This window comes from Mustela lutreola, chromosome 2 (genome assembly GCF_030435805.1).
Source record: "Mustela lutreola isolate mMusLut2 chromosome 2, mMusLut2.pri, whole genome shotgun sequence".
In the NCBI taxonomy this organism is placed as follows: domain Eukaryota; kingdom Metazoa; phylum Chordata; class Mammalia; order Carnivora; family Mustelidae; genus Mustela; species Mustela lutreola.
In genome coordinates, this window is record NC_081291.1 from 9,831,095 (window position 1) to 9,857,220 (window position 26,126).

The following is a 26,126-nucleotide window of genomic DNA, read 5'->3' on the forward strand; positions in this document are numbered from 1 at the left end:
GGTCCCGGAGCGCAAGGTGCGGAGGCGGCTGGGAGCTGAGCGACGCTTCCCTTCGCCGCTCGCTGGTGGGGCGGGAGAGCCAGGCCGGCGGCGCGGCCGCGCTGGGCCGGGCAGGGCCGGGCAGGACTCGGGGGCGCGCGGTGGGGCGCCATGCGGGGGCCCCGGGCCCCCCTCTTCGGGCTGTGGCCGAAGCTGGTGCTGCTGCCCCTGCTGTTGCTGCTGGGCCACCGGACTCGGTCCCGGGGTGAGTTGTGAAGCGAGCTCGTGTCAGGCGCCCTGCCGCCGCGATCGCCGCGAGAGCGCCGAGCCTCCGCGTGCACCGCAAGTTTGCGGAACGAACCCCGGAGGGGCAGATGCCCCTCTGCACCTCCCCGGGCAGGGACCGGGCGGAGAGACGAGTTGGCGAACGGGGTCGAGGGTGGGGGGTCGGCCGCGAGGTGGGAGCCCGAGGCCCACGGGTGGGGTGGAGGCTCTAGAGGTGGTAACAGGATGTGGCTGGCAGAGGGAGGGGAGGAGTTATGCCCAAAGACTGAGGAGGGGTATCCATCGCCCCCTTCCTGCTGCTCTCGCCGGGAAGGGACCCCCGGATCGCCCTGCACCATTGGCAGAAGTCGGGGGAAATTCAGGTTCTGGGATGTGCAGGATGGGGGCATTGAGCCCTTTCCCTCGGACTCCCTGCGCGCCCCCACCCCCACCCCCGCCTCCCTCTCCAGACAGCCCTGGGCCACTGCAGTGCTATGGAGTTGGACCCTTGGGCGATCTGAACTGCTCGTGGGAAGCTCTTGGGGACCTGGGAGCACCCTCCACGCTGCACCTCCAGAGCCAGAAGTAGTGAGTACAACCGGCTGACGTGGGGAAACTGACGCTTTAGAGGGTGGCCGCTCAGGTCCTAGCATACTCGGGTTGAGAGCACCCCAATAGTTCTGCTCCGTAGCCCTCCCCCTCTCAAGCCCTTGATTCCAAGTTTCAGCATTTCCTTGTGTGACCCTAGACCAGTCACCAACACCCCCCCCTCCCCCCCCCCCCCCCCCCGTCAAAAGATGATGATAAAGAACCTGCCTCCCAGCGTTGGTTCAGAGGGTTCAATGAATTAGGCATCAGCAAAGAGAAATTGCTTAATAATTAGAAGGTGTTTTTTTTTTATTGCTGTGTGACCTTAGGCAAGTAGCCTAACTTCTCTGAGGGTATAGAAAGGTAATTTGGTCTGGTGCCAGCGATGCAGCAATGAAAGAGGCAGTCAGAAAGCCTGTCCCTCGTGGAGCCTGGCCCTCATGGAGTCAAGGGGAGACCTAGGTTCCCTCATGATAAAGCACAGCTGCAAACTCGAATTCATTTCACATGTGGCTACTTGAGGGAGGAGTAAAAGGGGCATTGAAAGGTGGGAACCACAGTGGGGTGGGTGGGTTGGTTTTTATTTATTTATTTATTTATTTATTTGAGAGAGAGAGAGAGAGAGAAATAGAGGGTGAGCAAGCACACAGAGAGAGAGAAGCAGGCTCCCCACTGAGCAGGGAGCCCCATGCAGGGCTCAATCCCAGGACCCTGGGATCATGACCTGAGCCAAAGGCAGACGCTTGACCAACTGAGCCAGCCAGGCACCTGGTTTTTGTTTTTTGTTTTGGGGGAGTTTTAAAAATAGATTTTATCTATATATTTGTCAGAGAGAGAGAGAGCGCCCAAGCAGGGGGAGCTGCAGGCAGAGGGAGAAGCAGGGGCCCAATGCAGGACCCTGGGATCATGACCCAAGCCTAAGGCAGACACTCAACAGACTAAGCCATCCAGGTGCCCCTTCTTTGTTTTTAATGATGGTAAAATACTCATAAAATTTACCATCGTTTTTTCTCAACCATTTTTAGTGTTCAGTTCAGTGGCATCAAATACATTCACATTGTTGTGCAATCATCACAGCCATTCCGTTCCAGAGGGGCCTAGTTTTAAATGGTGTAGGGTGGAGGAGTCGGAGAAGGCCTCCCCCTTTCTTAATGAGATAGATCCACATCACATAAAGCTAACCCATTTTTAAATGAACAGTTCAGGGGGCGCCCGGGTGGCTCAGTGGGTTAAGCGTCTGCCTTCTGCTCAGGTCATGATCCTGGCATTTTGGGCTCAAGCTCCATGTCGGGCTCCCTGCTCAGCTGGGAGTCTGCTTCTACCTCTCCCTCTACCCCTCCCCCTGCTCATGCTCTCTTCCTTTCTCTCTCTGTCAGATAAATAAATAAAATATTAAAAACCCAAACAAACAATGAACAATTCAGTGGCGTTTGGTACATTCACAGTGTTGTGCAACAACCTCCTCTGTCTAGTTCCAGAACATTCTCATCACACCAAAAGGAAGTTCCATCCCCATTAGCAGCCACTCCTCATCCTCCTCCCCCTGCCCCCTACCAGCCCCTGACAAGCACCACCCTGCTTTCTGTCTCTATGGATTTGCCTGTTCTGAACATTTCCTATAAATGGAATTATAAGAAATGTGGCCTTTCATGTGTGGCTTCTTCCACTTAGTATGTTTTTGAAGTCCAGCCACATAGTAGCAGGAATCAGAACACCCTTCCTTTTTTATGGCTAAGTGAGACTCCACTGTATGGCTCTATCACGTGTCGGGTATCCACTCATCTGTTGATAGATACCTGGTTTGCTTTCATCTTTTGGTGATTGTGACTCGCACTGTTATGAACATGCATGTTCTTGAGTTCCTGTTTTTTGATTCTTTGGGGTCTGTGCCTAGGAGTGAAATTGCTGGGTCCTATAGCAATTCTGTGTTTAACTTTTTGAGGAACTGCCAAACTGTTTTCTGCGGCAGCTGTGACATTTTGCATTCCCTCCAGCAGTGTACCAGGGCTGCAGTTTCCCACATCTTCACCAGCACCTGCGTTTTTGTTGTTACTGCTGTTTTATGAAAGCCTTGTTCTGAACTTTTGAAATCTAATCCGTCAGGATATCCTAAACACCGCTCACTGTCACCCGCATCTGGTCTGTCAGCAAGCCTTGCTAGCTCCACCTTCTACATCATCCAGAATCTGACGCGCTCTCCTTCCTGGGCACCCACCCTGGTCCAGCCCCCATCCACCATGGCTAACCTGGGCCATGTGGTCAGTCACCTTCTCTCCTGGGGCCCCTGGCCTACACCTTCCAGCCCACAGTCTGTTCTTCGCCACAGCCACCAGGGGGCGCCCGTGAACATCCGCGTCAGGGCCCATCTCTGCTTTGCTTCCGGCCCTCCAGGGGTCCCACCTCACTGGGGTAAAAACCCCAGTCCTTCCTGTGGCCTAGTAGGCCTTGCAGTTTGCCTTTCGCTGCCCTCGCCTCCTCCCACTCTCCCCCTCACTCATTCCACTCCTGCCGTGCAGGCCTCCTCCTTGCTGTTCCTCAAACACAGTCGTGAGTGTACCTCAAGGCCTTTGCACTCCGGAAGGCTGCTTTTTCCTGAAATGCTTTCCCCCAGGTACTGCATGGCTCCGCCCTCATGACCTTCAGGCCTTTGTTCAAAAGTCTCGTCTGAGAGATCTCTGACCTGAAACAGCACTCATTCCTCACGGGCCTGATGATGTTATCATCCGTTACATACGTTAGGGATTCTGCCTCCCATACAGGAAGAGCAGCTCCAGAGAGCGGGTCCTCGCCCGCCTTGGTCGTAGCCCTGTCCCCAGCTTCTATGAGAGGGCCTGTCAGTATGTATCTGCTGACTGGATAGTTCCGTAAGGGCAAATGGCGTACTTATAAGCAGGTGCCAATGAACACAGTAAGCAACGCTCGCATGACATGTACTGGGCAGCCAGTGCAGTTTTAAACACATTCCTTTTATTGTCTCATCGATTGCCCTTGCTCTCCAGCCCTTCAGCAGGTCCTGCTATCACTCTCGTTTTGTAGATGAGGACACAGGCACAGAGAAGTCAAGTCAGTTGTTCAAGGTCACACAGCTCTGAAGTGGCAGAGCTGGGATTTGAACCCAGGGAGAGGAGTTATCATTATGGCTCTGGCCCCACACCCCGTCATCCCCACATCTCTCCTCACAGCCATTCCAAAAGAACGTGGACCGTGCCAGTGCCCGTCGGGCAGAGCTGGGTGACCATTCCGAGGGAACAGCTGACCATGTCTGATGAACTGCTTGTCTGGGGTACCAAGGCAGGCCAGCCTCTCTGGCCCCCAGTCTTCGTGAATCTGGAAACCCGAAGTAATCGGCGGGATGTGGGGGGGGGTGTGCTCTATGTGGGGTGGGTGGTCCCTGAAGTCCTGGCTTAATGCACCTGGCCTCCCCTTCCTCAGTGAAGCCAGATGCACCCAGGCTGTACCCTGACGTGGACTTTTCAGAGGATGAGCCCCTGGAGGCCACTGTCCATTGGGCCCCACCTGTGTGGCCACCCCATAATGTCATGGCCTGCCAGTTCTACTATCAAAGATGCCAGGGGACGGCCTGGACCCTGGTGAGTGTCAAGGGCCCCCCGTTTTCCTCACTGTCTTCCAGGCAGGGCCCAGGGCATTATCCCCAAATCAGAAACCCAGCCCAGGACCTGTTCCTTACTTGCCCTTAGGATCTGTCCACATCTCACACAAAAAGGCCTGTACGTGCATCTTGTTCAGCTAAAAAAATCACCCCCCACCACCAAATAATCTAAAATTCCATGCTGTCCCGATCCCAAATTCCACTTGGAATTTTTGAGAAACTCAGTAAATGTCCTCAAACATTGTTGTGAATGAATAGAAGTTCTCCAATAGCTTACATTAACTTTAAAATTATGAAACCCTTCCAAGAACTCTTTGAAGTGGGTGCATTTTATACCTACCCATTTTACAGATAAGGAGCAAGGTTTAAACACCTCAAAATAATGAATAAAGGCAGCTGACATTTCTGAGCACCTGGTATACATCAGGTCCCAAGCTAATTGAATGGATTATCTTGATGAGTCCCTCCCCACCTCCCTTTATAGTAGATGCTTTTATTTATTTATTTATATGTTAATTTTTGTTTATTTTAAGTAAGGTCTGCCCCACCCATGGGGCTCAAACTCAGGACGGGAAGACCAAGAGTCGCATACTCCACTGACTGAGCCCGCCAGGGGCCCCTATAGTAGATGCTTGTAAGATTTTTATTTCATAGCTGGGGGAGCCAACCTCAGAGAAGTTAAGCACCTTAGCAAGCTCACACAGCAAGACAAATGGAAGAGAACTTTAGAGCAAGGAGACCCCAGAAGGAGTTAGGGAACCGGCCCCTGTACTTAGTACAACCCAGAAGTTACCAGCATCATTTCCTCTCATATCTCATTGGCCAGAGCACAGTCACATGGTCTTACCTGGTTGTAAGGGAGGCTGGGAAATGGAGTCCTTACTCTTGACAGCCGCGTTTCCAACTGATATTCAGAGCTTCCATTTCCAAAGGAAAAAGGGGAGAATGGTTATTAGGGATAACTAATAGTCTCAGCTGCAAAACTTTGCCATGTGGAAGACAGTTGTCACTGTGATTATTCATGCAATTCAGAGAAATGCCGAGATATAGGCTTTGGAATCTGACTGCCCGATTATGACTCTCAGCTCCAGCATTCATCTGCTTTGTGACCTTGGGCAAGTCACTTCCCCTCTCTGGGCCTCAGTTTTCCTCAACTGTAAAATGGGGATAATGATAAAATTTACTACCTACTGCTATACATGACCCATAGGGTGGCTAGTTCGTCTCTTCTTCTTGCCTGGGATGGTCCCAATTTCAAATACAAAAGCTCTGTGTCCTGAGAACCCCAGGGTTTGGGACAAAGCAGGCTAGTTGGAGTCTGCTGACATATCGGGTCAAGTACTCTCAACTCAGTCCTCGGCTTCATTGCTCTTTCCTCTCTATCCCCCAGCTGGAGCCGGAATTGAAGTCCATTCCCCTGGCACCTGTCGAGATTCAGGACCTGGAGCTGGCCACTGGCTATGAGGTGCGGGGCCGCTGCCGAATGGAAAAAGAAGAAAATCTTTGGAGCGAGTGGAGCCCCACTTTGTTCTTCCAGACACTGCCCTCTGGTGAGGATCTCCAGGCTTGCCCCTATAACCTCGACTTCCCTCCTGGCAGTATGTACCACTAGGCCACTCTGATTTGTACCCCCTTTCCTCATCCTTGACAGCTCCAAAAGATGTATGGATATCTGGGAACCTCTGTGGGACACCAGGCAGACAGGAACCCCTGCTTCTGTGGAAGGTGAGCTATGGAGAGGGGTTCCATTCTTTCTGCACACGTCAGGAAATCCCAGATAACACCGGTGTAAACAAGACGGCGGTTCCAGTGCCGCCTTCTTGAGATTGCTCCAAGGCTCCAAGGAGGGGATGCTCAGAGAGGCCCTGTCATAGTGCTGGGCACAGAGCTAGCCTCCACCCATGTCAGCTACTTCTGGGAGATCTGAGCTGAGACATGAAGATGTGTACAGATGTTCCAAGCAGGGGGGAACAGCAGGTGCAGAGGTTTGAAAGCCAGACTAGGCTCAGCTCCATAAAATAGAGCACAGTGTGCCAGGGCTTGAATGCTAGTGTCAGAATGACATTAGGAGATGATAGACAATGATGCAGCCGTCCTCACTGATCCAAATCCGTTGAGCATCTGCTATGTTCCAGGCATTGCTAGGCCCTGGCTCACAGTAAATAATGGCAAGGAACAAAACAACAGAGCCCATACCCTCTTGGGCCTCACAGTCTAATATTAATTTTAACCACATGTAACACAGACCTCTTACTATGTGCCAGGTTCTAGCCTCCATGCTCCTTTATATTAACTGACTTTACAGATAAGAAAAATGGGACACACTGGGGCGCCTGAGTGGCTCAGTGAGTTAAGTAAGCCTCTGCCTTCGGCTCAGGTCATGATCTCGGGGTCCTGGGATCGAGCCCCACATTGGGTTCCCTGCTCAGCGGGGAACCTGCTTCCCCGTCTCTCTCTGCCTGCTCCTCTGCCTACTTGTGATCTCTCTCTCTGTGTCAAATAAAATCTTAAAAAAAAAGAAAGAGAGACACAGAGAGGTTGCTTCAGACCACACAACTGGTTAGTGGCAGAGCTGAGACTCACACCAATTCACAGCCTCAGTGTCTATGTCATAACACATACTTTGTTAACACCCCTTTACTATGCTGAAATGAAATACATAGATAACCCATTTTTCTCGTGTCTTAATGAATATGTAATAAAGTGTTCTAATTGTAATATTCTGTGGAAGAGAAAGGGAAAATAAAGTAACTGCATATGGCAATTATGCAGCCCAGCAATGTGAGAGGAACACTAAATCTGTATGTACCTAATAATATGGCTTTAAAATACATTTAGCAAAAATTGACAGAACTACAAGGAGAAATACATGAATCCACAACCGTTGTGGGAGATTTTAATATACCCCATCAGAGATTTCATAATAGATGGAAAACAAGTGAAGATCTAGAATACTTGAACAGGTGATTAACAAACAGCCTAATGGACTTACATAGGAAACGTCAGAATATGCCTTTCTTCCATATATAATTAGGATATTTACCAAAGTTGACCACATGTCAGGCCATAGATCCAGTTTCCAGGGATTTCAAAGGCGTGAGGTGATGCAGGGCACATTAAAGAATTTTCTAATTAGAAAACAGATTGTGGGGATGCCTGGGTGGCTCAGTTGGTTGAATGACTGCCTTCGGCTCAGGTCATGATCCCGGAGTCCCAGGATCGAATCCCACATCGGGCTCCCAGCTCCATGGGGAGTCTGCTTCTCCCTCTGACCTTCTCCTCGCTCATGCTCTCTCTCACTGTCTCTCTCTCTCAAATAAATAAATAAAATCTTTAAAAAAAAAAAACAGATTGTGACATGCCCGGGTGGCTCAGTCGTTAAGCGTCTGCCTCTGGCTCAGATCATGGTCCCGGGGTCCTGGGATCGAGCCCCGCATTGGGCTCCTTGCTTGGCGGGAAGCCTGCTTCTCCTTCTTCCACTCCCCCGCTTGTGTTCCCTCTCTCACTGTGTCTCTGTCAAATAAAAAAAAAAAAAAAAAAAAAAAAAGAACAGAGGGCGCCTGGGTGGTTCAGTGGGTTGGGCTGCTGCCTTCGGCTCGGGTCATGATCTCAGGGTCCTGGGATCGAGTCCCGCGTCGGGCTCTCTGCTCAGCAGGGAGCCTGCTTCGCCCTCTCTCTCTCTCTGCCTGCCTCTCCATCTACTTGTGATTTCTCTCTGTCAAACAAATAAATAAATAAAATCTTTAAAAAAAAAAAAAAAAAAAAAAGAACAGAGATTGTGCTGCGAATTGATCATAAAAACTGCCTAGAAAGTCCCCATGTATTCTGAGTACTTTTTTTTTATAGATCATATTTATTGAGACAGGAGATCTTTTTTTTTTTTTTTGAGAGAGAGAGAGAGAGTGAGAGATCACAAGTAGGCAGAGCAGCAGGCAGAGAGGAAGGGAAGCAGGTTCCCTGCTGAGCAGAGAGCCCGATGTGGGGCTCGATCCCAGGGCCCTGAGACCATGACCTGAGCTGAAGGCAGAGGCTTAACCCACTGAGCCACCCAGGCGCCCCTGATTTTGTTTTATTTTTTTATTTGACAGAGATCACAAGTAGGCAGAGAGGCAGGCAGAGAGAGAGGAAGGGAAGCAGGCTCCCTGCTGAGCAGAGACCCTGGGGCTCGATCCCAGGACCCTGATTCAGGGCTCTATCCCAGGACCCTGGCCTCATGACCTGAGCCAAAGGCAGAGGCTTTAACCCACTGAGCCACCCAGGTGCCCCTATTCTGAATATTTAAAAATTCAGTGAACATTAAAACCAGGGTCCCCCCCCACCGCCGCCCACAAAGATTTTGTCTTAGTACATCAAAAGGAGTTTGGTTCTAGGATCAGTTAACATTATTAGACAGGATAATCATCTACAAAATTTTTTCCTCTATACAACAGTAGGAATTTTGAAATCCCAAAGAATTGCACAGGACACAGACTAGGATGAGGCAAGCAAGGCAGGCTCATATAAGGGCAGGGTCAGATCCTGTCTGTACTTCAGATCTTGAAATTTAGTTTGTCGTGGGTTCTTTGCCCTTGATTTTGATTGATTAAAATATAATTTTTCTTGGTTACTGGGTTTTTGGTAACCTCCCCTTTAACTTTTGCATCCAAGGGGAGCGTCTTACTCAGTTCCCCCTAGTGTGGGTCCTGGAACTGTATTCTAATGTCACCCTTGCCACTGAGCTTCCCGAGACTTAGTTTCTTCATCTGTAAAGTGGAGCCAACAGAAATAGTCTGCTGACTGGTTTGTGAGGTGGCCCTCACTGAGATACACAGGATGTGGATCTGGTAGATGGGAGATCCTAACCCCTTCTTCCTCTCATCCCCCAGAACCCGGGGCACTGCGTGCAGATGAGCTATAAAGTTTGGTTCCAGGCTGAAGGCCAGGAGCTGATCCAGAAGACGGCTCCCTGCTGCAGCTCCTCCGTCCCCGCCCTGGCCGAGTGGGTTGGGGTGTCTGCCATCAATGCCACGAGCTGGGAGCCTCTTACCAACCTTTCTTTGGCCTGCCTGGGTAAGAGGCTGCGAATTTCCTTGGAGCAGTGCCCTGGAGAGGGAGGCAGGGACTTCCTGAGAGAACAGCCAAGACTTCTCCAACCCCCATCTAGGTGCAGATCTCGCCCCCCGAGACGTGGTGGTCAGCAGCATTGCGGGCAGCACAGGGCTGCTGGTGACTTGGCAGCGGGGGTCTGGGGAGTTGCAGGAGCACGTGGTGGACTGGGTTCAAGACGGGGATCGCCTGGAGCACCTCCGCTGGATCCGGCTTCCCCCTGAGAACCTCAGTGCTCTGTTGCCAGGTGAGGCTGTGGACAGACACCTAGGCTTCCATCCCAGCTCCTGTCCAGCAGACTGATTCGTGGACCTACAGGAGGGAGTGTTGTGGTTAAAATATCATCAATTTCTGCAAGCAGTGTTCACTGACCACTCACTGTGTGCCTGGCCATGTTCTAGACACTGGTGTGCAGTGACAGCAGCTGCTGCCTATTGGCACTTACCAGCAGCATTAAAGTATTCAGACTTACTTATAAAGTAAGTTTCTGTTATTATCGTGCTCAAGGTAGAGATGAAGAAAAAGGCCCAGGGAGGTGAAGCAACTGACCCGAGGCCACACAGCAAATAGATGGTAGAACCAGGATTTGAACCAGATACTCAGGCCCCTCAAGCCAGGCCCTGAACCATCACACCACTCACTCTCGAAGCAACATCCCCATCCTCATGGAGCTGACTTTCTTGTGGAGTGAGCAGCCCAGTGAAACAAACAATAACAAAACAAGTACATCCATAATGTAATTGGGGGGGAAAAAGAATAAAACAGGGCAAAGGGAAGGAGGGAGGTTGCTATTTTAGAAAGAAAGGTTTTTAGAAAAGGCCTTCCTGGAAAAGCAGCATTTGAACCAAGACCTGGAGGAGGCGAGAGGGGGAGCTATGAGGAAGTCTGAGGGAAAAGCAAGAGGGAACAGGCAGTGCAAAGGCCCAGAGACAGGAAGGTGCCTGATGTGTTAGAACAGCAGGGAGGCCTGCATGGCTGGAGTGGAATGAGTGAGGGGGAGAGTGGGAGGAGATGAGGGCGGGGAGGTGCAATTGTGCAAATTGTGCAAGGCCTGGTGTGCCACAGGAAGGACTTGGGCTTTTGCTCTATGTGAGGTAGGAACCATGGAGAGTTCTGAGCAGAGGAGGGATATGCCCTGACTCTGTTGCTTACAGGTGATCTCTGCCTGCTCTCAGGGGGAATGGATCGGGGAAGGGGTGAGGGCCATACCGGGTTGGAATTGAGGAAGGGAAATAAGCAGGCAGGTTCTGATTGGAGGTCCTGCGGCAGAATTTTGGGGATCCGTTTGGATACATTGTGTTGGAGATGTTCATCCAAATGGAGGTGTCCATGGGGCTGTTGGCTACTCGGGTCTGGGGGCTTACAGTGAGTTCTGGGCTGGGGTGTGGCATTGGGGAGCCCATCCTTGGTGTAAAGGACTTGGGAGAGCATGAAAAGGTATTGAGTGAAACATTTAGGAAGGGCGGAGTCCTTCCTAAGCAAGGAGGAGCTCTGCTTCTGGAAATTTCCCATTTGGGGAAGGCCAGGCAGCAGCAGTAGGTTTTGTGAAGGGACCTCAGGACCCTCACCCACCATGATGGGTGGTGTGCAGGCCCCACCCATAGCCTGGTGTTTGAGCATCTCCCAGCCTCTGGTACCCGTCTTTCCTGGCTTGAAGGCTTTCTCTGGTCACTGAAGTATTTTGCCCATCTGAGAAGCAGTCTGGAAGTGCTGGTGAATTAAGTCTCCCCAGAGGCAGCCCTTCACCAATTACTAAGTGTTGGTGGATAGATATCCCAGCTTCCTCCCTCCTTGGTTCGCCGGCATCTGCTCTCTGCTGCCTCCCAGAGGTCGCCAGCGGGATTGCGCTTCCAATGCCTGCATTGCGAACTTGTTCTCATTTACTGGCGGCCTTTCTTTCCCTATTTCACTTCCCAGCTGCCCTGTTGGCGTTCTGTGGGGTTACCACCCAGAACAATTACTGTTACCCAGATATTTATCTCAACGAATTTTTCAGGAGACCCAAATGAAGACGTCTACCGAGTAGAAAATGAGTAGGGGAGGGAGAGCCAACTCTGTCTTTCTCCTCCACCAACCAGGGAATTTTGAAAGAGGGGTCCCCTACCGAATCACGGTGACAGCAGTCTCTCCTTGGGGCGTGGCCCCTGCCCCCTCAGTCTGGAGGTTCAGAGAGGAACTGGGTAAGTGGTGGAGCTGGAGAATGGAGTGACCCCCTGGAACTCTAGCTGGCCTTGACACACTGGCTTTCTCCCCAGTGCCCCTAGCTGGGCCGGTGCTTTGGCGACTCCAGGATGCCCCTCCAGGAACCCCTGTCATAGCCTGGGGAGAGGTCCCAAGACATCAACTCCGGGGCCATCTCACGCACTACACTGTGTATGTACAGAGCGGGACCAAGCCTACTGTCTGCATGAATGGTGAGTTTCACCGCCTCCTGCCCCCGGCTCCTAGCCCCGCCCCCAAGACCCACCCATCAGTCTACCCCGCCCTCATCCCCCGATTGGCCCCTTTGGTTCCCTCTCAGCGCCTGGGAAAATTTGTGATGTCGTCTGTTCCCTAGTGGACAATAACCCTTGTGGCTATCAACATAATGGACTGTCATTTGACCATTAAAAATGAAGTCTCTGATCTATATTTATTGATATTGAAAGATGCCTGTCATGTTCATTAAATGAAAAAGATAAAAAGATGACACAACTCCATGAGATGGTTCCATTTTTGTAAAATAAACCTGGCATTGTGCAAAGCAGAGGCACAAATGTGAAAACAAATTGCCCACAATGTCAACAGGATCACAGGATTATGTATGACTTTTCTTTTTCATACCTTTGGGTATAGGCTACATTTTTACTCAGAACACATATTCCTTTTTAGAAATATTGTTATTCCCTTTTTTTGTTCCTAATTATAAAAGTTATCTGTGCTTATTGCCATAGCTGACACATTAAAGGAATATGTCATTGAGAATATCAGCATTCTCGGGGCACCTGGGTGGCTCAGTCGGTTGCACAACCAACTCTTGATCTCGCTCAGGTCATGATCTCAGAGTCACGGGATCAAGCCCCACGTTGGGCTCCCCACTTGGGAGGAAGCCTACTTGGGATCCCCCCCACCCCCGCACCATGCTCTGTCTGTCTCTCTCTCAAATAAATAAATATATAAATCTTAAAAAAAAATACCAGCATTCTCATAATTTTGTTGACACTGATAATGCAGCTTCCAGATTTTTCCATGTATCTATTAACACTGAGATAGGAGTTGTGTTCTTTTTTCTTTTTTTTTTTTAATTTGATGGACAGAGATCACAAGTGGGCAGAGAGGCGGGGGGGGGGGGGCAGACTCCCTGCTGAGTAGAGAGCCTGATGTGGGGCTCAATGTGGGGCTTGAGCCCAGGAACCTGAGATCATGACCTGAGCCAAAGGCAGAGGCTTGAACACACTGAACTACCCAGGCGCCCTATCTTTGAAGATTTTTAACTTTGTATTATAGAAAATTCTAGCACACACAAAAGTAGGGAGACTAGTATAATAAACCCTGGTGTGCCCACAGGTGTCAACAAACTACTTCCTGCCAATCTGCTTTCATTTTATCCCCTGCACTTTTTTTTCTAGAGTCTTCAGTGTCATTTTACCCCTCATTACATCAGTGCTTTGGCATTTGTCTCTGATAAAGCCTATTTTTTAACATAATTACTTTGCCATGATTGCACATTACAAAAGTATATATGGATCATTAGAATAAAATTTTTGTTTTTCTATTTTTTTTAGGATTTCATTTATTTTTTTGAGAGAGTGTGTATGTGTACATGAATTGGGGGGAGGAACAGAGGGAGAGAAGCAGACACTCTGCTGCCTGCCTCGGGGCTCTAATCCTAGGATCCTGAGATCATGACCTGAGCTAAAGTCTGATGCTTAACTGACTGAGCCACCCAGCTGCCCCATTTAAAAATTTTTTAGATTAAAATGTTTATACATATCTAGATTATTAAATATATATACATTTATTATTATTATTATCATTATCATTTTATTTTTTTTTAAGATTTTATTTATTTATTTGACAGAGAGAGATCACAAGTAGGCAGAGAGGAAGGCAGAGGGAGGGAAGCAGGCTCCCCGCTGAGCAAAGAGCCCAATGCGGGGCTCAATCCCAGGACCCTGGGATCATGACCTGAGCCAAAGGCAGAGGCTTTAACCCACTGAGCCACCCAGGTGCCCCTATCATTATCATCTTGGGAGGAAGAGAGGGAGAAAGGAGGTAGAGGAAGAAAGAATCTTAAGCAGGTTCCATGCCCAGTGTGGAGCCCAATGCAGGGCTCCGTCTGAGGACCCTGAGATCATGACCTGAGCCAAAATCAAAAGTTGGATGCTTAATCACACCCAGGTGCCCCTGGATTATTATTTTAAAAAGATGACAGTGTTAAAGACTATAGTTTGGCCTCGGAATATCTTATGACTGTGATGTTTTGCAACTTTCTTTTTTTCCCCTGCTGATTTAACTTGAACATCTTTCTTTTTTGTTGTTGTTGTTGTTGTTGTTGTTGTTTTGGACATCTTTCTATGGCAGTAGAGCCCAATCAGTGTTCATGTCTCCCATAATCCTACAACAAACCGAAAAGCTACCCCTCTTTTGGCTTAAAAGCAAAAAAGCACCATTTAGTAAAAATAAGTAAACAGATATAGTTCTGCGAGGTGTGCTTCTCCCCACCTACAGAGAATCTCCATTCACTGGGTTAATGTGCATATGGGCAATAGGATGCTCATTCTTTCTTTTATTTATTTGAATATATATCATTTTTGAGGGCTTTCTGTGTGCCAGCCACTGATCTAGGTGCTGGGAATACAGCCCTTGTGGAGTGAACTTTCTAATGGTCAGGGAAGGCCTCACTGAGGAGGTGAAATTTGAGCAAAGACCTGAAGGCGGGAGCAATGTGGATATGTGGGGAGAGTGTTGCAGACAGAGGAAGCACATGCAAAGGCCCTGAGGTAGGATTTGACTGCCTCCCCAACCTCTCTGGGTGTGTCCTTCAGTGAGCCGCAGCACCCGGAACATCACCCTCCCTGACCTTCCCTGGGGTCCTTGTGAGCTGTGGGTGACCGCATCCACCAACGCAGGACAGGGGCCACCAGGTCTCAGCCTCCGGCTTCACCTACCAGGTAGGGGGGAGGGGTGGGACTGCCATAGGAGGGGCCCTGCTCAGTTTCAAGGAGATAGGGGTTTCAGTGAGTGAGCAACCTTTTGACTTGGGGGTTGTTACTGATGATGCCTCAGGGGTATTCGGATCCTACTAAATACTTTGGATTATCAAGCAGTGTGTCTCTGACCCTTTCACCCATCTCTGACCTTGACCTTTCACCCGTGACTGTTTTATTCACAAGCCCCACTCCCACCCCAAGATCTCCCCCACCCTTAGCCCCTACCCACTCATAAGCCCCGCTCCTTTACCTGCCTCCGGCACCCAAACCCGGCCCCATGTGTGCTCCTTTCCCGATCCCTCTCCCATCCCTGGTATCCAAATGCTCTGCCCCTCTGCCTCAGATAACAGCCTGAAGTGGAAAGTTCTGCCGGGTGTCTTTCTCCTGTGGGGCTTGCTCCTGACCGGCTGTGGTGTGAGCCTGGCCACATCTAGAAGGTGAGGCTGTCAGACATGTGGGTCTTTGCCCAAGTGGGGAGGACAGTTGGACACTAGCTAAGTTTTGGTGGGGGGCAAGCGGTAAGGGAGCGCCTCAGGGTTCTGCGGATATTCCTGGGTGCTGCAGACTGGGCCTGGGTATCACGTCACTTAGGTTCTCTGCCCTCTTACCTGCTTGCCAGGTGCCTCCACCTTCGGCACAAGGTACTGCCCCGCTGGGTCTGGGAGAAGATTCCTGATCCGGCCAATAGCAATTGTGGCCAGCCCCACGTGGAGGTGAGCGGAAAAGCCTGGCTTGTCTGGGCCGTCTGGGAGGTTGGCGAATGAGGGGGTCAGCGGGGAGTGGGTGGGAGCAGGCGGGGGAGAATGGGGACACAGAATCCCTGTCTCATCTCTTTCCAGGAGGTGCCTCAGGCTCAGCCCCCCAGGGACTTGCCCATCCTGAAAGTGGAGGAGATGGAGCCGCTCCCGGTTATGGAGCCCCCCCAGACCTCCACCCAGCTGGGCTCTGGCTATGAGAAACACTTCCTGCCCACCCCCGAGGAGCTGGGCCTTCTGGGCCCACCCCCAGTTCCCAAATTCCGGCCTGAACCCAGCCCAGGCCAGGAGAGGGGTGCCCATTTGACAGACGAAGACACTGAGGCTCAGAGAGGCTGAGTCACTTGCCTGAGGACACCCAGCCAGGAAGAACAGGTTGAAGGACCCCTACAGAGGGAGGGTCTGGCCCTCTGGGGAGTATATGGATGGAGGGGGGAGCAAAGGAACGTGTATGAAATCGAGTGGCAGCTGCCTCCCCAGATCTGTCCTGCTGCTGTTAATAGAAACGGCTGCTGGGCGTCGCCGCTGTCCCACCTGCAGCCACACGCAGCCCCGGATGGAGTTCCCGCCGACGGACTGCGGGCAGGAGTGCCGCGGGCTGATGCCCAGACGAGGCCCAAAGGGGTCTGGGCTCTTCCACACTTACCCTTGCCCATGAGCTGGACACCGGCGTGCCTGCCATCCCGCCTTAACTGTACGGGAGAAGGTGGACCACGAAGAGGAAAGGAACCTCTGTTCCAAGTGACTGTGTGACTGTGTGACTGTGTGACTCCAAGCCACCCAGAGAAACACCCTTGTACGTTTTTGTAGCTCCCGTAGCTGGGGCGCTGTGTCCGGCAGCCATGTCTGCTCACACTGACTCCCTGACGCCAGCGGGAGTGAAGCCCTTGCTCTCTCCCCCCGGAGGTGGTGAGGGGGACCCGTGCCAAGAGCACACACACGCTCAGACTGTCCGGATGCTTGAACATTTAATTTTCAAGTATAAAGGCTTTGTCGTAGAAGGGGGCCAGGGTCACAGGCAGTGGGAAGCGTCCAGAAGCCCGGGAGGAGGTGACGTGCGGGCCAGCTGGCTTCCAGGTGGCCCAGCCAGCCCCCAGGTGGCCCAGCCAGCCCGGTGGCGCCCTGTCTGCGCCGGGGACCCGCTGCTGGATGCCGAGAGGCCGAGGTAGCTGTGAGAGGAGCCGGACGTGGGGTGGTGGGCGTGGGCTCACATGACCGCACAACACTGGCACGTCTTTTGCTTAGGCCCGCTTGCCTCTTCGCCCTCGGGAGGGGCAGATGGCTCGGGCTGCCGGGCAGGTGCATAGGTGGGCACAGGCCGGGCACTGGGGTTGGCCCGAGGCCCTTGCGCCCGAAGCAGTGGCTGGCACTCGGCAGGCTGCTCTGGGGCTGGGGTCTCTGCCAGGAGGGGGGTGGTGTCCCCCGAGGGGCCCTGGCCCTCAGCAGGAGTTTGGGGCCTTACAGATCCCTCCTCCAGGGAGCCTTCCTGCTTCTCCTGGGGCTGTGGATCTTCCTCTTCTGGCCTTGACTCTTCCTTGGCCCCCACGGGAGCCCCTGCCTCACTCACCTCCTCTGCCTGACATTCCTGTCCGCCCTCAGACTCCCTCTGGTCTTCCTGACTCAGATCTTCCTTGACTGCTTCGGTCTTCTCAGCCTCCAGTGGCGGCTCATCTCCCCCTCTCTCAGCCTCCAGTGACTCCTCGCCTTCTTTCTCGGCCTCCAGTGGCGCCTCACCTCCTGTTCTCTCTACCTTCGGTGACTCCTCGCATTCCTTTCTTTCCAACGCCCCTGGTTCTTCAGTCACCTCTAGCTTTTCCTCCTCTCCTTTCTGCTCTACTCCCAATGGTTCCTCGTCTTCCTTCTCTGCCTCTGGCTCTTCTGCACTTTTCAGCTCTACTTGCAATGGCTCCTCGCCTCTTTCCCTCTCTGCCCTCAAAGGTCCCTCAACTGCCTCTCTTGCTACTGACAACAGTTCCTCAGCTGCTTCCCTTTCTGTCCCCAGCTTGTCCTCACCCCCCCTCCTCTCTGCTTCCAAGGAGTCCTTGCTTCCTTCCCTGTCCGCCATCACAGACATGTCTGCTCCTTCCTCCTCCGTCCCTGCCTTCTCCTCACTCCACTCCTTTCCTCCGCCCACTGGTTCCTCTGTTTGGCCCCTCCCTGCCTCCCCAGCTTCCTCCCCTGCCCCCCTCTCTGCCCCCAGTGGACTCTCAGGTCCTCCCCCCTGTCCCCACATCCTGGGCCCTTCCAATCCCTCCACCCCCAGCTCCTCCCAGTCCTCGCTGAGGGTCACCCTCTCCACCCAAATGAAAGACCCCTCCTCTCCTCCAGAGCCCCCTGGCCCATCAGGGCTGCCCCTGGGAACACCTTCTCCAGGAGCTGCTCCTTCTAGTCTCACCTGAAGAAGCCTCGGTGAGCTGGCCTGCGCAGCCTTCTGGCCCCCGCCCAGCTCCCCTGTGGCCTCTGAGTCCCCACTGTCTGGCCCTCCCACGCCCTCCCAGACCACCTCCACAATGCCCCTGTCCTCCTTCACCCAGGAGGGGAGCTCTGGGCAGCTAGCTTCCTGCCTCTCCCCAATGGCCTCCAGCACCATCTCCTCTACCTTAGCCTCTAGTTCTGGGCCCGTGGCCGCCGTGGCACAGTCCTCCGTGGCCCTCAGCCCCTCCCATACCACCTTCACCACACCCGCTTTGGCCTCGTCCGCGCCCCCCTTGGAGGCTGCCAGCGCCTGACTAGGCTCCTGCTCTGGAGGGGGGCTGAGTCCAGGGCAGGGGCCATTGGCTTCTGAGGAGGCCCCTTCTGCCCCAGGGAACAGCCTCAGGGCTGACGGAGCCCTGACAGCCTCATCTCGGGCCTCTGAGGGGGACTCTGGAGATGTGTCCACTGGTCCAGCTGGTAGGGAGGCTCTCTTGTTCAGATCAGCGTGGTCTTGGGGAGTGACAGGAGGAAAGGAGAAGAAACGGGGCGACAGAGTGAGATTCTGAGCCCCTAGATTCAGACCCCTCTTCTTGGGACCCCCAGACCTGGAGCACAAGCACCCACCTGTGGGACCTGCCTCCACGGTAGGCTGGGAGAGAGGCCGGTGACCCTGCAGGGATGGCAGAGACAAGGTCAGGCCAGCCCGTGTCTGTACCTGCACGCGGGTACCCTCCCCTGCTCAAAACACCCTCAATGCACCCCCCTACCCCGCCATCACATTCAGGATCAAACCCTCAGCCTTCCTCACCTGGTCCAGGGCCTCACACGCAGTAGGTGCTTGTCAATACTGTGTCTGTGAGCCAACAGCTGTGTATTAGGGACCTACTCTGTCACCTACTGAGATTGCCGTGGACAAGGGACACTTAAGCCTTTTGCTTGGGGGACTTACATTCCAGGGGGGTGAGGTATAAACAAAAACAAATATGTAATGCCAGGGAGTGAGAAAGACTATGGCAGAAAAAAAAATAAGCAGGAGGAGGGGCTCTCAAGGAAGTGACACTGAACAGAGAGAGACCCAAAGGGCAGGAGGAGACCGCCTTAACTCAAGAGGTACATAAGGGCATTCCAAGCAGAGGAGAAAGCAGGAGCAAAAGCTCTGGGGCTGCAATGAGCTACACAAGTTCAAGGACTGGAAAAGAGGCTCAGCATAGCTGGAGTGGGGCAGGGTGGGGAGGGACAGTGCGAAAGTATGAAAATGGGCTCAGGGAGGGGAGTGGAGGGGCAGCCAAGCCCCAGGGATCTCCTCATAGTTCTCTGATCTTATTCCCTTTCCGGCCTCCAGGCCTTTATGTGGGCTGTTTCCTCTGCCTGGAATTCCCTTTCCACTCTTGCCTGGTTCCCACTCAGATTCCATATATATGGCACTGCCTCCAGGAGGCCTTCCCTGAACCCCCAACCTTACTCAGGTGATTTCCCCCGTGCTCCTCCCCTGCCCAGGGCTCCCCCCATCACAGACTCTTGGATGGTGAGCTCCCGTGGGCCAGGAATCCTTTCTTGCGCCTCTCTGGCAAGGAACTCCCAGCCAGTGTTTAAAACCTAACAAGTGCTGCTTCCCACATCCATAAACAAGTCTGCTTCTCCCTCTGTGCTCTGAAACAGGCATCTGGGAGCTAAGCTAAGGCACCAGGAAGAGCCAGAGATTGTGGCCCCTGCTCTTCCCTATGGCCAGGCACAAATGTTGGCAGATCTTGGGACTTCGGGGACAACCCAGAGATCCAGATTTTAATGTAAGGTTGTCAAAAGCCTGTGTGTTGTGTAGCATGCATACAGACTGTATCTTAATAAAAGTGCTGCTAAAACAAAAGCCCGTGTGGATGCCTCCGATCACAAGAGCATCTCATGGTGACCCACTTCCCACTCTGAGGCCACATTCCACGAGCACTGCCCCCACCCCCCCGCTTTTTCTCACCACATTCCTTGTTCTGGCCTTAAGAGCAATCCTATGGCAGAATTCTTCCTCCGCCTTGTTCCTAGTACAAAGCCATGATCTTCTTGACCCTCCCCCTCACCTCCTCCCGCCCTGTGCTGCTGCTGTTCTCATTTTGGACATAGGGAAACTGAGGCTGGAGCAAGAAATGCGACTTGTCCAAGACCACAGAGCTGAGCAATAGCAGAGGACTCAGTGGTTAAACTGCCGTTGGAGAAATCGTGCTTTTGTCCCTGCTGGCTGCCTCCCCCCCACCCATTGGCTCCCCAGCCCCTCACCTGTCTGCGCCAGGTGGGCCTCCCTGAGGGCTTGTGCTGGGCACCTGTGGACGCACTCTGCAACAGCTGCAGCTGGGACTGGAGTCTGAGGAAGAGAGGAGCTGCTGGGAGCCAGGACCCCAGGCTCAATGTTATCCCCCCACACCCTTTGCCGCTTCCTTGGGGTGGACCTGGGGACCTGGCCTAGCGTGGCTGGCAGGGGCTTGACTCACGTGAACAAGCTGTCTTCCAAGTTCCGGATTCGGGCCTGAGCCTGGCCCTCGGGTGACTGGGGGTCTTTGGAGGTGGAGTCCTCCGGCTGCTCTGTCCCCTCCGCCGCCCCATCCATTAGCCAGCGCTCCCGGAGAGACTTCCTCTGGGCATGGGAAGGTAGCTGTGCATAACGACTACCCCACCCCATGTCCGGTACCCTCCTAATCCCCGGGGTAGAGAAGAGTTCTTATTGCCCAAAACCACCCGGAATGGGGCAGATATTTCTCCTTCAGGGTGGGAATATGATACATGCCTTCACTGTGCACCCCTAATATTGCCAGGTGGGACAGACACCCCCACTACCAGCCCATAGCTCTTCCAGCCTAAAACAAAACACCCATCATCTCCCCACCCCTTCCAGCATGGGACAGGCGCCCCCAGAGGTGAAATCGCTTTTGGCCCCTCCCTATACCCAAGATGGGCAAACACCTTCACTGTTCCCATACTCTGCCCCCAAAGGTGGTACAAATGTCCCCATCACCACCACCGCCACCTACCCTCCCAGGCTGAGGAAGAATGCCCCCCCCCCAAGCTGGAACCCATGCTCCCAATTGCTCCCCCAAATTGGACACAGGCTCCTATGATTCCCCCCAAACTGACTCTCATAGGCACCCCCACTTTATTGCCCAGGCTGGGCAGGCGCTCCTGCCCGCCCCCAACCTTGAGCCGCTCCACGCGGAGTTTCTCCTCTTCCAGCTCCCGGCGCGCGGCGCGGATCTCCTCCTGCAGCCGCCGCTTCTCCTGCGCACAGAGGACCGGGAGCTGCCCGCGGGCCGGGCGGGGCCGCCGCCTCCCTTTCTGCCTTCCCTCCTCCGCGGGGCTCGCGGGGGTTCCCGGGGCTCCCGGGGCTGCGAGCCGGGCGGGGCCGCGGAGCGCACGTCGGGGCCCCGGGCTGGGAGGGGGCTGCGGAGGCGCTGACTCAGCAGCGGGTGGGGGCGGGGCGGCGGGGGCGGGGCCGGCCGCGCCCGGGATGCTGCGGAGGCCTCGCCCGCGCGGAATGGGGGGTCTGTGGAAGGGGATGGGGACGGGGCCTTGGAATGGAGATCTACAAGGGGGACCAGGCTGTGAGGGTCCGAGATATGGAGTTACAGAGAAAGGGGCCCAGAGAAATGGGGGTCCAGATGTCGATATCAGAGGGAGGGGACTGTGCGATGGGGGTTCCGGAGAGGTGCAGTCGTGAGTGTCCAGAGAGACAGGGGCGTAGAGATGGGGTCCGGAGAGATGGAAATGCAGAAATCAAGGGCTGAGAGATGGGAGTTAGTGGGATGGGGGTTCAGAGGGATGTGGTACAGATATGGGTGTCAGAGGATGGGGGTTCAGAGAGACCAGGGTGTAGAGATGGGGTCCAGAAAGATGAGGTGCAGAAGAGGGAGATCAGAGACATAGGGATTAATAAGATGGGGGTTCACAGGGATGGGATCTAGAGAGATGAGGATCCAGAGATGAGGGTCTAAGAGATGGGGTTCAGACATGGGGTGTTTGGGAGACAGGGGTTCAAAATGGAGCATCGGATGTGGATTCTGGGAGTGTGGGGTACACGGCCTCACCATTCTGGGGGTGGTGGTGGCCAGATAGACGAACTAGGGAGCAGAGGGAGGGGCCTGAGGATTTAGGTGGGGTGCCCTGGGCAGGGCTGGAGCTGAGGGTGCCTTCCCGCCCTCCCCACCACGTACACACACTTCACAGCGTCAAGCCTGCTTCCCAGATTGAGAGAGAGTTGAGGAAGAGACCTGGGACAAGAGTAGGAGGGCCCAGGACGCCGGGTGGAGTGCAGTAGGAGGGCTTCACTTACAGCGATGACCTCTAGCCGCTGCCGGTAGAGGGAGCTCTCGGCCATGGGCCTGTGGGGAAAAGGCAGAGACTGCGGAGGGGGTCTCCCAGGGCCAGGCCCGCATCTGGCCACCTCCTGAATGCCCCTCTCTGAGTCAAGATCCCTGAGCTGCTTGGAAACCAACCGAAGCCCGCATTTTCCTCTATTTCCCCTTTGCAACTGAAAGGAGTTGGGGGAGAGCTCAGGGGTTCTTTGGAGGGTGGGGGGGGGGGGAGAGCAGAGACCAAGACAAGTTAAACTAACGCTCTTCCTAGGCCTGACATCTTCTCTCTGAGCCTCAGTTTCCTCATCTGTAAAATAGGCTGGGATAGCTTGATTCTCACCTTGCAGAGAGGTGCCCTTGCAAGGAAATATCCATGCAGGAAAAAACAGGACATAGTGTTCCAAAAACAGTAGTGTCATTTATTATTAATAATGTTAGTAATTCCCGTGATTAATAATGTTTATGGTTAATTATAAGAACCAGTCCAAGGCTGTCCTACAGACACTCTCAAATCCTGCCAGGCCCCTAACATGCTGTGTGTCTCTTTCCAATTCCACACCTTCTCCAGACCTCTCGGCTCCTACCCAAGATACCTTCAGCCCTGGGGGATGAGGGAATCTGGGGAAAAAAGTGTCCATCCCAAGGTGGACACATGCCATTGCCATGGTTACTCTGGAGCTACCTGCCAACTCCCCTCCCTGGGAGCAAAGGTTACCAGGTCATGTAGCCTAGCACTGGACTCTGAGCTGGGAGGAGGCAGAGGGGTCTTGGTGTTTAAGGTTTAACCTGAGCTCACCCCATCACTGACCTCCATGGAGGACCCCAGGATTCCTGCTTCCCAGCCTACAGAGCCACCCCTTCTGTGGGACAGTCCTTGTCACATGAACCTATACACAGATGTGCCTTAAGTGCCCGCTATGTGAATGGGCTTCACAGGACAATATCTGGAAGGATCTATCTATTTACCTGTTGTCCCTGATATGTAGCCCTGGGGGGATGGCACAGGACAAGCCCTCAAACATTTATTAATTTGAGCACTAACTCTATTGGGTGAGCATTAGCTACATTGCCCAAACTCTGCTGGGGCCCCCCAAATCCTCCCTGGCCACACCATGAAGATATAATAATGCAGGACTTACTACCTATAGTGCTCTAAGGGCTCTAGAGGGTTTCTGATAGACTCCCACAGTCACCTCTGCCTCTCCCTCCCTGCCCTGATCTTGAGACACTAGTCCACTCTTTGCTGAGTTGCTATTCTGAGAATAAAACCAGCCAACCATGATTAGCCAGCATGTACAGTGTGCCAGGTGCTGTTAAATGCTTTGCCTCTAGCAATTCATTTAATCTTCCCAGTGATCCTGGGAGGCAATAGTACCATTGTTCCTATTTTATGGATGGGGAAACTGAGGCTCCAAGAAGTGGTGAAAAGACTCATCTAAGATCACTGAATCAGGTGATCAGAACTCAGGGGTCTCAGGCCCAAAACACTAGAAACACTGCAGGTAAGAGGGTTCTAGGCACCCTCTTCTTGGTAGCCACAAGGCTAGAGATCAGCCTGGGGGTTCCCGATTTCAGTTGACCTAGGGGGCTAATGTCATGCTTAATAGGGTATCCCAAAGGGAGCCCAGGCCCCCTGCTAATAAGCTTGCCCTTGGGGGAGGACTAAACTTCCCCCCTCTGCTGTCCCATTCCCAAGATGTAATCTCCCTGCCTCTTCCTTGCTGGGGGGGAGGTGTGTGGAGATCGGGTTCCTATTGCTAAGCAACCAGGTTTGTAGTTGGTGAATAATGCAACGGGGGACCCAAAAGAGTGAGCAACCAAATTGGGGTCCCTGGGGGGAAACGCTTACCCAGAACTCTTTACAAACCTCTGGAGCCCCTCCCCCCTCTTACTTTAAAATGCCCTCAAACCTTGAATATTAAAACCCTCTGCGCACCCCGTTTGATAGTGTTCATCTCCAACTCTATACGAACAGTGTTCGTGGCCGTGGCCTTTTGTCACCAGGAACAGCTGGTGGCCATTTCACTAAGGAACTAAGGTTCCGATTTTGCCATCATCTTTCCCAGTTTAGGAGCTGTTAACTTTTTCTGTTATATCTCAAGCAATTCTTCCCACCTGAGGCACTGAGGGATGTTTCTCCAGGCAGAACATGGGAGTGAGGGACCCTGGTATTTCCCGCCACTGTCCCCCTCAGTCATAGCCCCACCCCTAGGCTGGACTTTGAGCTTGAAGACTGCCTGCAGAAAATCTCTGGAAAAAGGAGGTGGGGGTCCACATTTCCCACCTGACTCTCTGAGGAGGGGGACATGAAGAGCCTGTGGGTTTGGCTGCCTCTCTCCATTCCCCCTAGGGCCCTTAGAGAGGCCAGGCTGGAGCTCTCACCTCCCCCCCGGCCCCCGGAAAGGCCAGTGTCCTCCAAGGAACCCCTCTCAGACCCTGCCCACCAGCCACCCCCACCCCCGACCCCGGACACTTACATGGGTGTGGCTGGAGACCACATCTGGCTCTGCAGGGCCATCTCTGCCCAGAAGCCCACCTTCAGGTCTCCAGGATCAGGACCCACCACCCGTTTGCCTGAAGGTCCCTGGATGCTGTGACTTGGCTGGTGGGAAGGGGGGGCTGCAGGAGGGCACTGGGAGAGCTGGTCCAGCTGGTTTGGGCCAGGAGGCAGGAGAGGCAAGCACGAGGCACGAGGGGGGCTGGGGGCTGGCGGGCAGTTCTGGGGAGGTACTATCAGCTGTCCTGATAAATTATTTACCAGCCACTGGCCTCCTTGCTGCACTTGGCTGGCTCGAAGCAAACACCCTCTCACATGCATGGTGCAGGGTGTGGGTGAGAATGGGGAGTCACTTACCCCCTACAGAGGACGGCAACTGTCCCTGGCACCCCAAGTCCACCTGCCCACCAAGGGTCACCAGCGTGGCACATCACACATGTGGGATACTCTTATAAATGACTAATCCCCTCTTCTTGGACCCTGGCTTTGGGGTGGGGAGGGAGGGACTGATCAGGCTAAGGGTTTCTGGAGACCAGAGGCTGAGCACTATGGGAACCAGCAGGCCTGGCCCCTGGGTAACTGTGGTTGACTTGCCCCAGGTTTCTAGGACGTGGTTTGCCCTTTGTGAAATGGGAGAATTAGACCAAGTGGCCTTCCAGGACCCTGACACCCTTTAGAGGTTTTAAGAGTTAGGGGTAGAGCAGTGGTGAGAAAGGTCCAGAACACTTCCTACACAAATCTTCAGGGTTCCTGTTCTGTCCTACCTATCCTCTTCTTAAAGGGCCAGCACCCCGTTTCTCAGGAATCAGCATGCCTCATTTACCCTTTTCCATTTGGGGAAATCATCTCCTACTTTCCAGACTCATTTCCCAGTCCTTCCCCCATCACAGTCCTGGTCCTGCGGTATAATTTTTTTTAAAGATTTTATTAATTTATTTGACAGAGACAGACACAGTGGACACAGCGAGAGAGGGAATATCAGCAGGGGGGCCTGGGAGGGGGAAAAGCAGGCTTCCCACTGAGCAGGGAGTCCAATGTGAGACTCAGTCCCAGGACACAGGATTAGGATCAGGACCTGAGCTAAAGGCAGATGCTCAACTGACTGAGCCACCCAAGCGCCCCAACTCAGCATAATGTTTTTAAGATCCCAGGAGCCCAAGGCAGATGCTTAACTGACTGAGCCACCCAGGTGCCCCCTCTGCTGTGCAATTTGACCTGAGCCTCAGTGAGAAAGGACTTTGACCCAGCTTGGACCTTCCCCACGTGACAAAGGGAATGTGTCTACCTAACTCTCCCCTCCCTCTTTTACATCTTACTTGGGGTACTCAGACCCCAGAATTCCCTGTCCAAATGGTCCTGAGCTCATCAATAAGGCCTCTGTGCCTCTCAAATGCTGTCCATGCAGCCAGG

The 26,126-nt window shown here is 53.3% G+C and overlaps 2 protein-coding genes across 4 annotated transcripts; one reads left to right on the forward strand and one right to left on the reverse strand.

The window, feature by feature from the left end:
- Nucleotides 1-37: 37 nt before the first annotated feature.
- Nucleotides 38-19,752, forward strand: IL27RA (interleukin 27 receptor subunit alpha). Of its 2 annotated transcripts, XM_059160204.1 has the most exons (14): nucleotides 40-244; nucleotides 714-831; nucleotides 4,014-4,171; nucleotides 4,264-4,421; nucleotides 5,832-5,991; nucleotides 6,093-6,166; nucleotides 9,307-9,490; nucleotides 9,585-9,773; nucleotides 11,605-11,706; nucleotides 11,782-11,940; nucleotides 14,554-14,679; nucleotides 15,062-15,155; nucleotides 15,338-15,431; nucleotides 15,558-19,752. In XM_059160204.1, exons 1-14 carry the CDS (start codon nucleotides 151-153, stop codon nucleotides 15,810-15,812), a joined length of 1,965 nt encoding a protein of 654 aa, XP_059016187.1. In that variant the 5' UTR covers nucleotides 40-150; the 3' UTR covers nucleotides 15,813-19,752. The 2 variants fall into 2 exon arrangements, with proteins under 2 accessions (XP_059016188.1, XP_059016187.1); XM_059160205.1 differs by lacking the exon at nucleotides 11,605-11,706 and having other exon boundaries at nucleotides 38-244.
- On the reverse strand, nucleotides 16,425-24,884 carry PALM3 (paralemmin 3). 2 transcript variants are annotated; one of them, XM_059160203.1, is made up of 7 exons: nucleotides 24,697-24,882; nucleotides 22,198-22,246; nucleotides 21,066-21,146; nucleotides 20,366-20,508; nucleotides 20,154-20,238; nucleotides 18,513-18,558; nucleotides 16,425-18,398 (listed from the first exon to the last, which is right to left on the reverse strand). In XM_059160203.1, the coding sequence occupies exons 1-7, from the start codon at nucleotides 24,735-24,737 to the stop codon at nucleotides 16,681-16,683; spliced, it is 2,163 nt and encodes a 720-aa protein (XP_059016186.1). In that variant the 5' UTR covers nucleotides 24,738-24,882; the 3' UTR covers nucleotides 16,425-16,680. The 2 variants fall into 2 exon arrangements, with proteins under 2 accessions (XP_059016186.1, XP_059016185.1); XM_059160202.1 differs by having other exon boundaries at nucleotides 16,425-18,558; nucleotides 24,697-24,884.
- Nucleotides 24,885-26,126: the final 1,242 nt, after the last annotated feature.

Coding starts and splice junctions, on each gene's coding strand:
- PALM3 (XM_059160202.1), bottom strand. CDS start 24,737: ATGGCCCTGCAGAGCCAGATGTGGTCTCCAGCCACACCCAT. Junction 22,247..24,696: donor TGGTCTCCAGCCACACCCAT/GTAAGTGTCCGG, acceptor TTTTCCCCACAG/GCCCATGGCCGAGAGCTCCC. Junction 21,147..22,197: donor AGCGGCTAGAGGTCATCGCT/GTAAGTGAAGCC, acceptor CTCTGTGCGCAG/GAGAAGCGGCGGCTGCAGGA.
- IL27RA (XM_059160204.1), top strand. CDS start 151: ATGCGGGGGCCCCGGGCCCCCCTCTTCGGGCTGTGGCCGAAGCTGGTG. Junction 245..713: donor CCACCGGACTCGGTCCCGGG/GTGAGTTGTGAA, acceptor CTCCCTCTCCAG/ACAGCCCTGGGCCACTGCAG. Junction 11,707..11,781: donor GAGGTTCAGAGAGGAACTGG/GTAAGTGGTGGA, acceptor CTTTCTCCCCAG/TGCCCCTAGCTGGGCCGGTG.